Source organism: Canis lupus, chromosome 5, assembly GCF_011100685.1.
Source record: "Canis lupus familiaris isolate Mischka breed German Shepherd chromosome 5, alternate assembly UU_Cfam_GSD_1.0, whole genome shotgun sequence".
NCBI lineage: Eukaryota > Metazoa > Chordata > Mammalia > Carnivora > Canidae > Canis > Canis lupus.
Genome location: NC_049226.1, coordinates 31,685,880 through 31,699,612, shown reverse-complemented (window position 1 = coordinate 31,699,612; position 13,733 = coordinate 31,685,880). Strand labels below are relative to the sequence as shown.

General features: G+C 47.2%; 1 protein-coding gene across 3 annotated transcripts in view; it reads left to right on the top strand.

Moving 5' to 3' along the window:
* The first annotated feature begins 1,648 nt into the window (after positions 1 to 1,648).
* The window catches only part of RABEP1 (rabaptin, RAB GTPase binding effector protein 1), a 101,582-nt gene continuing 89,497 nt past the window's right edge, over positions 1,649 to 13,733 (top strand). Inside the window, exon 1 of one of the 3 annotated variants that reach the window (XM_038536474.1) lies at positions 1,649 to 1,874. In XM_038536474.1, the coding sequence (XP_038392402.1) occupies positions 1,841 to 1,874 (34 nt within the window). In that variant the 5' untranslated portion in view covers positions 1,649 to 1,840. Of the gene's footprint in view, positions 1,875 to 2,470; positions 2,532 to 13,733 lie in introns of those variants that run through there. The other 2 variants (XM_038536473.1, XM_038536472.1) reach the window with 2 other exon arrangements.

Below are 13,733 nucleotides of genomic sequence, written 5' to 3'. Positions count from 1 at the left end.
GAATGAAGGAATCCTGGCTTTTACATCTCATAAAGGCTTTGAGTGCACACTAGTTTTCTCTAGAATATATACTTTGGGGTAGAATTGCTGAGTCTTAGGATTTACATAAAACTAGGAAAATGTACACAACGCTTGCATGCTCCTTATTTGATTTAGAAATTGCTTTTTTAAAACACGTGTCTAGCATGGGGGCCGGATGTGCAAGCCAGCAGTCTGACCATTTCTGAGCGACCTTGATCTTGAGGACCTGCCTAAAGCCCCAAATTATCAATAGCAATAAACATGCTTCTTACTCATTGGAAGAGTCCCTTCTATAGAGGGCATCAGTATCTGCTATCTTTATGGCTCCTGCCTCATGTTAGTCATCACAAGATAGAAGATGCACTGGCTGCCCTATCCTGGACAAGAGACATTTGTGGGAGGGGGCAAGTAGGAAAAATGACCCTGCTTGCTTTCTCAAAGGTACACCAGACATCTGAGGATATTAACTGCCTAAAACAGTCAAGCCCTAATGTTAGCAGGATTTAGGGCAAAAGTACAAATGGATGCCATACATCTACCTAAATTATTGAAGATTATAAATCATTTCATCTAACAGTTGACCTTCATATGTTCCATTCTATCTTGACCAATGCACATCTTTGATGATGCAGAAGACCAGGCTCAGATTCAGAATTCCTGAACTCCTGAGATGTATGCACTTGACTGAGTGGTAAGGGGAGGTAAGGGGAGCCCTGGCCAGGCTGGACTGTTGGCTGGTGGCCTAATGGCTGGTTTCTGTGCACACGGCAACTCAAAGGTCCAAGTGATGTGCCACCTCCCACAAACACAGTTGCGTCTTAGCCACTTTTAAGGGATGGCCCGATGGTGCCCTGCAGAGGATGATCTGGGGAAGAGGCAGGGCCTCCAGCCATGGTGTGTGCACGTGCATGAATCTGTGTGTGTGAGATTCTGGGGTCACAGTTTCCCAGAGCTTGGTCTTGAAGGAGGGGCACAGGTTCCAGGTGGGCATGTTCCCTGCACTCTGTGGCCAGATGGGGCTAGACAGGAGCCGCTATAGAAGGTAGGGGCCTAGGGCAGGCTCTCTCGCCCAGGTAGAGGGGCAGCACTGTGCACCTGTCATCCCTCCACACCTCCCACGAGGAGTGCCGCGGGGACCGTGTTGGGCTGTATCCCCAGCATCTATCGCAGCCCCTGGCACCTGGAAGTCACACAGGGCATACGGGTGCTCCGTATCCAGACCGCCAGAAGCGGCTCCGCTTGTACTTTCTCAGCCTCCATGCGGAGGAACCTGTGTGAGGTTCCAGGAGGTGAAGTGACTGGCGCAAGGTCACACGGCCAGAGGGGGTGGCGGCTGCACCTGCGCCCCCTTCACCCCCGGCCTCCTCGCCCGCCCCGCCCTCGGGTTTTACCGGGTTCTTCTTTTCGTGGGTACTGGGGCAGAGGACTCGGAGCGGCCCCCCGGGGCCCCGGCAGCCCCCGCGCCCCCGCGCCCCCGCGCCCCCGCAGCCGGCCCTCCACCGCCCCCCGCGTCCCCTCCTCCAGCGCCGCTCGCTCGGCCGCGCGAGGCCCCGCCCCCCTCGGGCGCCGTCACGTGCCGCCCGTCGCCCCGCGCCTGCGCGCTGCTTATTTCCCGCTGTCAGGATGAGGAGGCGGAGGTCGGCGCTCGGGTCCGTCTCTGCCCGCGGCTGTGGCGGCGCCGGCGGCTCCAGCCATAGCGGTTCTTCCCTGGGCGGCGGCCGCGGCGGCTCGGTCGACGCCTCCTCCGCCAGCTGAGTCCGCGGGAGCCCGGGACGCCGGCCGCCCGCCCCGCTCCGCTCCGCGAGGCCGCCGCCCGGCCATGGCGCAGCCGGGCCCGGCTCCTCAGCCCGACGGTGAGGCGCCCACCAAGGCCGGCGCGGCGGGCGCGGCCTGCCTGCCCCGGGCGGCGGGGAGGGGCGGGGGGCACGGCGGCGGGCGGCGGGCGGCGGGGGCGAGGACCGGGGCCTCCGTGGGGCGCGGCCGGGCGGTCGGGGGGGCGGCGGGGAGGGAGGGAGGGCCGGGCACGTGGGCCGTGCGGCGGGGAGGCTGCGGCCCTCGGGGGCCCTGCCCGGGCCCTGCCCGCCGCGAGCGCGGGGCACCCCGCGGGGCAGCAGGACCGGGTCGCGCTCGCGGGCGGCCCGGGCGGGGGCGGCGCGGGTGGGGGGGCCTGGAGGCCGCGGCCCCCCCGCGGACGGGCGGTGGGCAGCCCCTCCGGCACGCTCGCAGAGACGGGCCCCTGCAAGCCTTTGTACTTTGTGGGTGAACACGGCCCCCTGCGTGTGGTCAGGCGCGGTCTGTCGCCGTGGGGGGGGGGGCGCGGGGGCCCCGGGGGAAGAAGGACAATGCTGTGTGATGTGGAAGTCGAGGAAACGTGTCTTGTGTCGCACTTGCCTGGGTGGAAGGAAAGACAGCCGCATCCCAAGTCCTCCAAGTGGAGTGTCGGAGTCCTTGGTGACCTTCTGGGATGCGGGCTGAGCTGCACACTCCAGAGGTGGACCACCTGGTTCCAGGTTTTACCGGCTGGACTTGGCGTGGGGGGGGGGGGCACAGTGTGCTAGTGCGCCGGCTGCCTGCAGGGTGTCTGGGTGACAAAATTCTTGCAGGTGCCCCCGGCCACTCTAGGCCCGAGTTGGGCACACAGTAGGTGCTTCCTATGCTTGGGCCTTAAAATAGCCTTTCATGAAAAACGTCGCCTGTGTCCTGGCCTTCTGGGAGCCTGAAACAATGTTATCAGATTCTAGAGCTAGCGGCTCTCCTGGAAGCAGGCTCCAGAGCCAGCGGGCGACCAGTTTTCGGTTTCGCGGGTTGGCCGCGGACAGATGGGGGAGTAGCCGTCCCTGGACGTGTGCGTCCGGGTGGGCTCCGGGAGTCCGGCTGCCTGCCGTCCGCACCTTTCGCACTGGGTGTCGGGGAACAACACTGCCTTGGCACAAACCCCTCTTTGTTGCTGCTGACAGAGGCAGAGCTCTGAGAGCCCCAGGGGCTGCCGGCCCCGAGCCTGAGTGGGAGGTGTGCTCAGCTGGCTGCGTGCACACACGTCTGGGGCGGCTCAGGTGACCCGGCAGTCTGGAACGAGAGCTCTCTCCCCCTGTGAGATGCGAAATAGTCCTCCTTGGAGATAGCCAGAAATGACTAAGCACTTGAAAGAGGATGGGAAAAATGAACTTTAGGAAATCTTGTGTTCTTTTGCTATTCTTAGTACACGTTTGTTCCCTGTTTTCCAAATCCTGTGACTCTGGGATGGTGGGATTCAGTTTGCCTAGCTTGCAGTATTTATTTTCAATTATCGTAGTAAATGAGCAGCCGCAGCTACCGTGTACACGAGGAGAGTGCGGTAAATCCGACTGCTTTGTGTCGGCGCCTTCTTAGAAGTTTGCTGCGGGGAATTTAATTCTGCGCACTGGCCGAACTTAATATAGGCCGCTTCTTAACACCTTAGCCTCAGGCAGCTCCCATGTCCTTATCCGCAGAGCCTTAAACATACGTGCAGAACTCTTGAGTCGTACTGACAGTTTTTCACTTTAATCCTGCATCCTGCTTTTCTCATTTTAGAAGCAGCTTGTCATTTGTGTTGATAATTGTTTTCCTTTCTTGACATATCTTTGTTTTCTGTGGAAATATGGTAGATTAAGAATTGATTTGTGTGTAAATTGATAGAATGAAATGTAATTTTCTTTTTGTTCTTTTTAATTTCTGCTTTTGTGAATTTATTTTAGTGTTGGACTTTTTTTGTTTGTTTTGTTTTGTTTTGCTAGTGCATCTTATTCATTTAGAATCAGGGTAATTTTAATAGCCATAGAAATTTCATCTAATTATTCCATTTCACCTTGAGAATTCGAAGAGTATATAGAACGATTTTATTTTTTTATTTATTTTATTTTATTTTATTATGATAGTCACACACAGAGAGAGAGAGAGGCAGAGACACAGGCAGAGGGAGAAGCAGGCTCCACGCACCGGGAGCCCGATATGGGATTCGATCCAGGGTCTCCAGGATCGCGCCCTGGGCCAAAGGCAGGCGCTAAACCGCTGCGCCACCCAGGGATCCCTATAGAACGATTTTAAAATTTTAATATTTTAAAATCCTAGTGAAACTGTATAGTAGAAACATTTGCTGTGATTTTTTTATTTAAAAACACTGCCTTGTAAAGTTCCTCCATTAAAAATGCATGTAGTAAGAAATGTATCTTCCCTCTTCTCTTGGAGGTCACCACTAGTACCTTTTCTGTCCTTCTTGACTTTTTTCTTGTAGTTACATAGACGTGCTGACTATGGTTTCTGTAGATAGGTCTATGACTTGTCTATTCCATTTAGTACACGTTGGCTGTAATTACTGCGCCTGTGAGTGGTCCTGTGGCCATGTCATGTGCTGTCAGCGCTGCACGCCTTGGCTCGGGATCCTCGGGTGGGTGCTACCGTTTCACTGATGAGGAAACTGAAGTGCAGACAAGGTAGACGTGTCTGTCGAGTTCCGCCTAGAGGAGGTGGGGGGGGGGGCAGCCCAGGTTCACATCCAGCCCACCTCCTGTCAGGGCACTCTGGTCTGTTTACCAGATTACAGATGACTTTCCAGGTCAGTGTTAGAGATCTACTTCATTGCCTCACATGCATGTACTGCGCATGATTTATTTGCCTGTTTCCCCATTGGTGGACAGCTGTTTTTATTATTGGACAAGTTTTTCATTATTGTCTAAGCAGTGCTGCCCTAGATATCCTTGTATCTATTTTTCAGTTAGTTTTGCTGTTACTTTTTTAAGACTACTGACTCTAAAAGGACATGAGCTCTGAGTGGTTTAAATTTTAATAGCGATTGTTAGCTTACTCTCAGAAAAGGTATCGATTTACATACCTGCCAACAGTATGTGAGAGGGTGGGTTTCCTTTGCACTCTTACCAGCCTGAATAGTGTCAGCTGTTTTGAATTTATATCTTCTGATAGATTGAAATGATAAAATGATATTCTTCAGCTAGCAAATGTTTGTGTACCTAGTCTTTGCCAAGCCCTATGCTAGGTTCTAGGAAATCCATGATGAACTACTTGTCTGGCATAGCTGTAGGTATTTGGGATACATCAGTGGTAACACAGATGATGAATAGTCCTTCTCTTGTGTGGGAGAAACAGATACTAAGCAACAAATATAAGCAAATAGTATAGATTGTCAGGTGACAGATGCTGTGGGAAAAAAAAATATAGCAGGGTAAAAGGAAGGGGGATGGGCTGGTTGTAAACAGGGTGGTCAGAGCCTTCTTGAGAAGATGACATGAAGGAGGTAGAGGTTTCAGCTATGAGGCTCTCTGAAGGAGGAGTATTCCAGACAGGGGTTGGGTCAGTTTTTGCAAATGCTTTAAAGAAAGGTGTGTCTGGCATGTTTGGGGAAGGGCATGGCAGTCAGTATGGCCAGAATGAAGTTGTGGGGGGAAGGGAGCGGGGGGGGGGGGGGGGGGGGGGGGGGGGAGGAGGGGTGTGGTGGGAGAGGTGGGATAGGGGAGGGAGAGAAGAGCAGTAGGATAAGAGGTGAGAGGTCATGGCTTGGGGCAGCCCTGGTGGCTCAGCAGTTTAGTGCTGCCTTCAGCCCAGGGCGTGATCATGGAGACCCGGGATCGAGTCCCACGTCGAACCCCACGTCGAGCTCCCTGCATGGAGCCTGCTTCTCCCTCTGCCTGTGTCTCTGCCTCTCTCTCTCTCTGTGTCTCTCAAGAATAAATAAATAAAATCTTAAAAACAAACAAAAAAACAGGTCATGGTGTAGGGGCAAATGTTGTACAGCCGATTGGCTTTCACAGTGAGAACCACTGAAAAAGTTTTGAGAAGAGTGATGTGATATGACTTATGTTTTACTGGATTAGAAAAAGTGTTTTTTTTTTTTAATATTTTATTTATTTATTAGAGAGAGAGGCCGAAGCAGATTCCCTGCTGAGCAGGGAGCCTGACTCTGACCCAGGACCTTGAGATGACCTGAGCCCAAGGCAGCCGCCTAACTGACTGAGCCATCCAGGCATCGCCATGACCTATGTTTTAAAAAATCACTCCGGCTGTTAGATTGACAATAGCATAAATTAATCTAGGAAGAAGATGGTGAGGCTTGGACTAGGTGTATTGATGGAGGTTATATTTTGAAGATATGGCCAATAGGATTTGGATTAGATATGGAAGGAGAGGGAGGAGTGAAGAAGGATCACTCAGAAGTTTTTGGCTTGAGCAGCTGAGAGGTATGCAGTGCTATGAGTGCCTATAATTGAAGAATTTGACCCATTTGGGGAGTCCAGGAAAGGTTTCTGAGTGCTGGAGGTGAGATCTGAAGGAGTCCCTGTTTTGGAAGAAGCAGGGTGGTGAGAGAACTGGAGAAAGGCCAGTGTGGGCTGGCCTGAGTGGGCTTTCGGCCTCTGAGCTGAAGGTGAAGCCACTGAAGGGGTTTAAGTAAGTAGGTGACACCATGGCTTTTAAGTTTGTACTTCCCAGATAATGATTATATATACTTGGGTTTTCTTTTGTTGTGCAGAGAGCTTTAATTTTTATTAAGATCTGGCCATTTTTAAAATTTATGGTTACCACTCTTGCTTAGGAAGACCTCCCCAGCTCCCATGTTTATTTAGGAAAAACCGAACACCTTCATTTTCAACACTTTCATGGTTTTGTTTTTTATATTTAGTACATTAAACCATGTAGAATTTATTTTCTAATCTTTTTTTTTTTTTTAAACTTTTATTTATTCATGATAGGCACACAGTGAGAGAGAGAGAGAGAGAGGCAGAGGCACAGGCAGAGGGAGAAGCAGGCTCCATGCACCGGGAGCCCGACGTGGGATTCGATCCCGGATATCCAGGACCGCGCCCTGGGCCAAAGGCAGGCGCCAAACCGCTGCGCCACCCAGGGTTCCCTTATTTTCTAATCTTAACAAAGAATGTTCAGTATAAAGCATTATTAACTGAACAGGAGATTACCTCAGAAAAAATGAAAATGCTAAAGAATACAGGAATAGCAGGTATGGGGGCAGCCACTGCCTCTAGGGCTGAGGCAGAGTGCTGAGGGAAGAACTAAATCTTTAAGAGGCCACTCCCAGTACTAAGATCCAGACTCTGTGGGCCCTGGGGAGGCCACTTTCTGGCTTGCTGGGAGAAGCCACCTGCATCTGGAATTTATTTTTGACATGACATAGGGATCTGATTTTATTTTTCTTCCAAATGGATAGCCAATTGTTTTAACACCATTATTCAGTAATTCATATATTTGGTTCCTTTATAATAACTTGATAAATCTCCCTACTCCTAAACTTTGCAGAGACAGTTGATCCAAAACGAAAAAGCCCTGAGTTTGCCCTGCAGTCTTACTACTGGAGTCTTAAGTACTCCAGAGTTGCCCAGGATCGTGTGATATTCTTGAATTTGTATGCCTCACCTGGCTGGGTCCCTGGGCATAGAACTGCCTTTGAATCTGAAGGGCTCTGGTTTCTGAAATCTCGTGACTATGCGGTGAAATTGGATGTGCTTTTCTTGTATAATCACTAAATTGAGTTTAGTCTTCAGAGGAGTATTTAGTAAACATTTTTGTGTGATACAGTTGTGGCAAGGGCGGGGGAGCGGGTTGCGGGGCGGGGAGGCGGGCAGGATGTAGAATGAGAGAGATGCGGTTCTCCTTTCAGTAATCTGCATCCAGTGAAGGAATGGGCCCAGTGAAGGAATGGGCCCCGGGTACACTGACCGGGAACTGTGGAGGTGATCCAGTGTTGCTTCCCTCTGGCGGATCCCAGAGGAAGCTGCTACTGCCAGTCAGAGAACAGGAAGAGCCATGAAGGAGGGTATCTTTGTTCATTTTTCTCATTAGATAGCCTGAATCTCTTCTGAGATTCAGTTTAGACTGATTTCTGTTTGGATGCCTCTGGAGAGCGAGGGAACTCACTACCTCCTGTTTTTGGCCAGTTACAGTGTTTTGTGTGCGCTTTAATTAAGCGGAAGCTTGCCTCGACGTACGTCTACCGGCTGGTTTTAGTTCTCTGCCCTGGACCCACCCAGAGGAAATCCAAGGCATCTTCTCTATGTGAGCCTGAAAAAAATTTTGTGGTTCTGATTTGCATTTCCCTGATGATGAGTGATGTTGAACATCGTTTCAAGTGTCTGTTGGCCATCTGGATGTCATCTTTGGAGAAATGACTGTTCAGCTCTTCTGCCCATTTTTAAATTGAATTCTTCTTTTGGTGTTGAGTTGTAGAAGTTCTTCATGTTTTTTTAGATAGTAATCTCTTATTGGATCTGTCATTTGCAACGCTCCTCCCTTTCACTGAGTTGCCTTTTTGTTTTGTTGATGTTTCCTTTGTTTTGCAAAAGCTTTTTATTTTGACGTAGTCCCGGTAGTTTTTGCTTTTGCTTCCCTTGCCTTAGGAGACATCTAGAAAGATGTTGCTGTGGCTGCTGTCAGAGACTTAACTGCTTGTATTCTCTTAGGATTTTCATTGTTTCAAGCCTCTCTTGAGACCTTGAATCCATTTTGAGTTTATGTTTGTATGGTGTGAGAAAGTGGTCCAGTTTCATTCTTCATGAGCTATCCAGTTTTTCCAACATCATTTATTATCATTTATAGACTGTCTTTTTCCCATTCGATAATTTTGCCTCCTTTATCATAGATTAATTGTGGGTTTATTTTTGGGCTCTCCATTCTGTTCTGTTGTGTCTGCTTTTGAGGCAGTACCATGTTGTTGTTGTTTTTTTTTTTTTTTTTAATTTATGATAGTCACAGAGAGAGAGAGAGAGAGGCAGAGCAGAGACACAGGCAGAGGGAGAAGCAGGCTCCATGCACCGGGAGCCCGACGTGGGATTCGATCCCGGGTCTCCAGGATCGTGCCCTGGGCCAAAGGCAGGCGCCAAACTGCTGCGCCACCCAGGGATCCCCCAGTACCATGTTGTTTTGATGACTACAACTTTCCAGTATAGTGTGAAATTTGGAATTGTGATATCTCCAGCTTTGTTCTTTCTCAAGATTGCTTTGGCTATTCGGGGTCTTTTATGATTCCATACAAATTTTAGTAGTATTCTAGTTCTTTGAAAAAATCTCTTGGCATTTTGATAAGGATAGCATTCAGTTTGTAGATTGTATTGGGTAGGATAGACATTTTAACTATTAACTCTTCTAATCCATGAGCATGGAATATCTTTCCATTTGTGTCATCTTCAATTTCTTTCATCAGTGTTTTATAGTTTTATAGTTTATAGTGGTCTTTCATCTCTTTCATTAAATTTATTCCTAGGTATTTTATTCTTTTTGGTGCACTTGTAGTACTTAACATTCATTTGATGATCACTGAGCCAGATGTCAGTTGTTAATGATGTCTGTTGGTACCCGATGATCTCTAGGTGTGTTTTACCTATAAAGAGTAGTAGTATAGAGACATGTTACTGAAAGGAGTCCTAAAGAGTAGTTATCTCCCTTGATTTTACAGATCAGAAATTAAGGACTAAAGAACTGGAAGTGACTTGTATTATAGCAAAGACAATACTAGAATTTAGGAGGAGAGTGGGGCTGTCATTTCTCTTCTGGTTACTGCTTCTGTTTATGTGGAATGAACTTTGTCTAGATGCCTCATTATGATGTTGCCTGAACAGAATCATAGAATTGATGTAACTCGATTATAGTCTAAATGCACAAAACTTGTTGAATATCATTCTTTATTCTTTAATACTTTAATTTTTAAATCTTTACTGCTTATGCCTAATGCATGGTGGGCATGGTGTTGTAGATATTACAACAAAATACAAATATTCCTTTCATTATGGAATTTAAAGTTTAGTGGTGAATACAGATAGACTTCATGAGGAAAGGGCATTTTGTCTGGCTGGCAGTAATGTCCCCAGCACCATGTTTGTCATAGGGTACATATGAGCTATAGGTATTTGTTGAAACAAAGTCAGAGGATCATTGTGCTGTTAGAATAATGTGGTAACTTTTTATTATTTACAGTATTTTGACAACACATAGTATGGAGCATCTTAAATCATCCAGAAAGTTTAGTTAATATAGTTCTTTCCCTCCATTGGACCCTCCCTGCGCCCCAAGTTATGGGAGAAAGTGGCATTTGAATAGAGCCTTGAGAATTGTGTAGAATTTCTGACAGATGCAAATGGCATCTTAGAGAAAGATGTTAGAGGAGAGGGAGAGTCCTTGCAGGGTACAGTTGGAGCGTGTGAGGGTGAGGTGAGTGAATAATCTGGTGTTGTGGGAGCCTGAGTCTTGTTTAGAGACAGACTTGAGAAAGGAGATTGAGCCTGAATGGTGGGAAGCTTTGCTTCCACTTGAGGAGTTTGGGTTTTTCTAGGTGATGTGGGTAGGCCTGTGTGTTTTGATAGAGTCATAGTGTGACCCAACCTGTGCTGTAGGAAGCTTGCTCTGGAAATTATACAGGGGGTAGATTGGCAGGGAGTTGGTTAAGGAGATTGGTTAGGCTGTTACTGTGGTCCAAGAGAGATGAGGGGGTTATATCTTATATTGTTGAGAGGGGAGAAAAGGAAATAATCAATAGATGCTAGAAATACTGTGGTGGGCAAGCAGCGCTTGCTGAACACTTGGTCTGGGGTGCAGGCAGGAGAGAAATGAAGGAGGATTCTGAGAATGTAGCTGCTGATTACCAATCTGGGTGACCAGCGGGAGGGTGGGTTTAAAAGGAGAAAGTACAGATTTTTTTTTAAGATTTTATTCATGAGAGACAGAGAGGCAGAGACACAGGCAGAGAGAGAAGCAGCTCCCTGTGGGGAGCCCAATGTAGGACTCGATCCCAGGACCCCAAGATCATGCCCTGAGCTAAAGGCAGAAGCTCAGTCACTGAGCTCCCCAGGCACCCCCGGATTTGGTTTTTAGTATGTTGGCGTGGAGAGGTAGTGGGACAGCCGGCTGGAAGTACCCAGTAGATAGCAGGATGGTAGCCTGGAGCTTCAGGAAGAGAGCAGGGTGTGCATGAATTTTTGGTAGTCAGATGCTTGGAAGTCTCTCAGAGTAAGCACTGCTCATTTGCTTGTGCTTGTTGCAGGATAGGTCCTGTGTTGGGGACAGGCTGTGCGCAGGGGCACAGATGAAACTGGCGGGTTAGATGGAGATGATGAAGCCAATAAGGAATTGTATAAAAGGAGAGTTAGGGGAAGATTAGTATCATTAAGAGTCAGTATTGGATGGCAGTGGTCACCAGTAGTAAACGCTGTAGAGAAGTCAGGTGAGAACCTGAGTGGTCATCAAAATCAGCACTGACCCTCAGGACCTCTGAGGGAAGAGTTTCAGCAAAGAAGTAGTAGAGGCAGCATGGATAGACCAACAGATAAGATTGTGGTGATAACACATACAGTCAGGGTAGTCACTTGAAAAGGGTCATAGAGGTGTGATATAATGTGTATGTTTTAAAAATAGAAATTAAGGGGGTGCTTGGGAGCCTTCGTTGGTTAGGCATCTGTCTTTGGGTCAAGTCATGATCTCAGGGTCTTGGGATCAAGTCCTGGTCTGCGAGGAGTCTGCTTCTCCCTCTTCCTCTACCCCTCCCCCTGGTCATGTGTGTGCTCTCTCTTTCTCAGATAAATAAAGAAACCTTTAAAAAAAATGGAGATTAATTGTAAGTGCTGTTGGAACTGCAAGTAGACAGGGGGAGCCTGAGAATATCAGGAGAAAATAAGTAGGACTAAGTCTCTGAGGAATTGAGAGCAGATTAGATGGATTGGGAACTGGAGTGTCATGAGGTGAGATGGCTCTCATCCTACAAAACAGAAGGGAAAAGAACAGTAGAGAAGACTCTGAGCTAGAGGAGAAATGGACTAAATGTACATGTAGCCTCCATTCTTTTCCTCATTTATTCAGCACACATGATCTGGCTGTCACTTGTGAACAAGATAAAAAGGGACCTGCCCTCGAGGAGGGTGTAGTTTTGAGACCTTGTTGCAGCCAAGTAGATTATCTCATTTGGAGTCCCTTGGGTTCCTCGTGTTAACCACAGAACACAAAATAGTTTGGTGATTTTCCCAGTTGCCCTAAAGACAGTATAGCCAGTACCATTCTAGATGCATAGGAGAGAAGTTGATTCATTATACGCTGTGGAGACCTTGGGCACTGGTGCTTTATTCTGTAATGAAACTTAGGTTGAGTAATAAGTACAGGATATGATTGGGTCCTTATTGTGGAAAATCTGATGGGGTGCGGGAAGCAAACCCTGATGTGGGGTAACATTCCTTTGGTTAAGGCTATTATTAAAAATCAGATATGGTTTTTACCAAATCAGATACGACAGATACGATTATTTACCACTTAATCCCCAATTGACATCTACTTTTTCTAAGTTCCTGCTACATTTATTGTCTATAAATAACTGATTGCTGTGGCCTTTCATCCCATCTAGATCTTATGTCCCTGACTTTCTTACCTACTCCAGAACAGGGTTTAAAATTACTTTCTTTCATTTTATTGTGAACCTTGTGAGCTTCTATAGACAGTTATGGGAGGGACATTAACAATTTACAGCCATCTGTACTGCAAAAATTTGTTATGCATTTATTCCTAACAGGTGGAAATTTAGTCTTTCTAGAACACTTCCATTTTCTCTGGTAACTAAATTAGGAAAATTTTAATTTTATTGGGTCCAAATAAGTTCCCTACAGCCTATGCACCTTGGTTTTGGCCTTTCAGGCAAGTCAGAATTAGGCTATTTTCTCTTCCACACAGAAGGCCTTGAGATATTTAGAGAGCTGCTTCCATCTTGGTGGTTCCTCATATAACGTCTCTTACCCTCACTCTTCTTATGGCTTCCTCTGCTAGGGTACCACATGTTGTAATGCCATGTAGTTTGTCAGTGCTTTTCTTAAAATGCACACCTGAAGTTGGCGAAGATACTCCAGACATAGAGGCTATGTGACTTTGGGTTAGTACATCAGAAACGTTCTTTTTGATTGTGACCTTCAACTCTCTTTTATTTTATTTTTTTAAGATTATTTATTTATTTATTCATAGAGACACAGAGAGAGAGAGAGAGAGAGAGAGAGAGAGAGAGGCAGAGACACAGGCAGAGGGAGAAGCAGGCTCCATGCAGGGAGCCTGACGTGGGACTCGATCCCAGGTCTCCAGGATCACGCCCTAGGCTGCAGGCGGCGCTAAACCCTGTGCCACCGGGGCTGCCCTCAACTCTCTTTTAAATGTATGCTAACATTCCCTCAGTTTATGTTTTTATTTACTGTATCATATTAGTTCATATAAAATCACAACTGTGATTTATTGAGAAGCTACATGACTTGCCCTGTGCAGTGTTTTATTTGAATATTTACTGTATACTAGGCACTGGGGATACAGTTACAGTTAAAGAAACAGACTTTTTAAGATAACTTTTAGAGAAGTTTTATCTTTTGATTTTTTTTAAATACTTTTTTTTAAAGATTTCATTTTCAAGTAATCTTTACACCAACATGGAGCTTGAACCTACAACCCGAGATCAAGACTCAAGATCAAGAGTCGCATGCTCTGTTGACTGAGCCAGCCAGGTGCCCCTTTAGGGAAGTTACAGATTCACAGGAAAATTGAACAGAAAGTACAGTTTCCTTATGCCTCCTTCCCCACCATCACATTCCACATCAGTGTGGTAGGTACATTTGTTACAGTTGGTGAACCAGCACGCTGTACCTCATCATCACCCTCATCATCACACCATTATCCAAGTCCATCACTTGCATTAGGGTTCACTCTTGGTGTTGTAAAATCTGTGA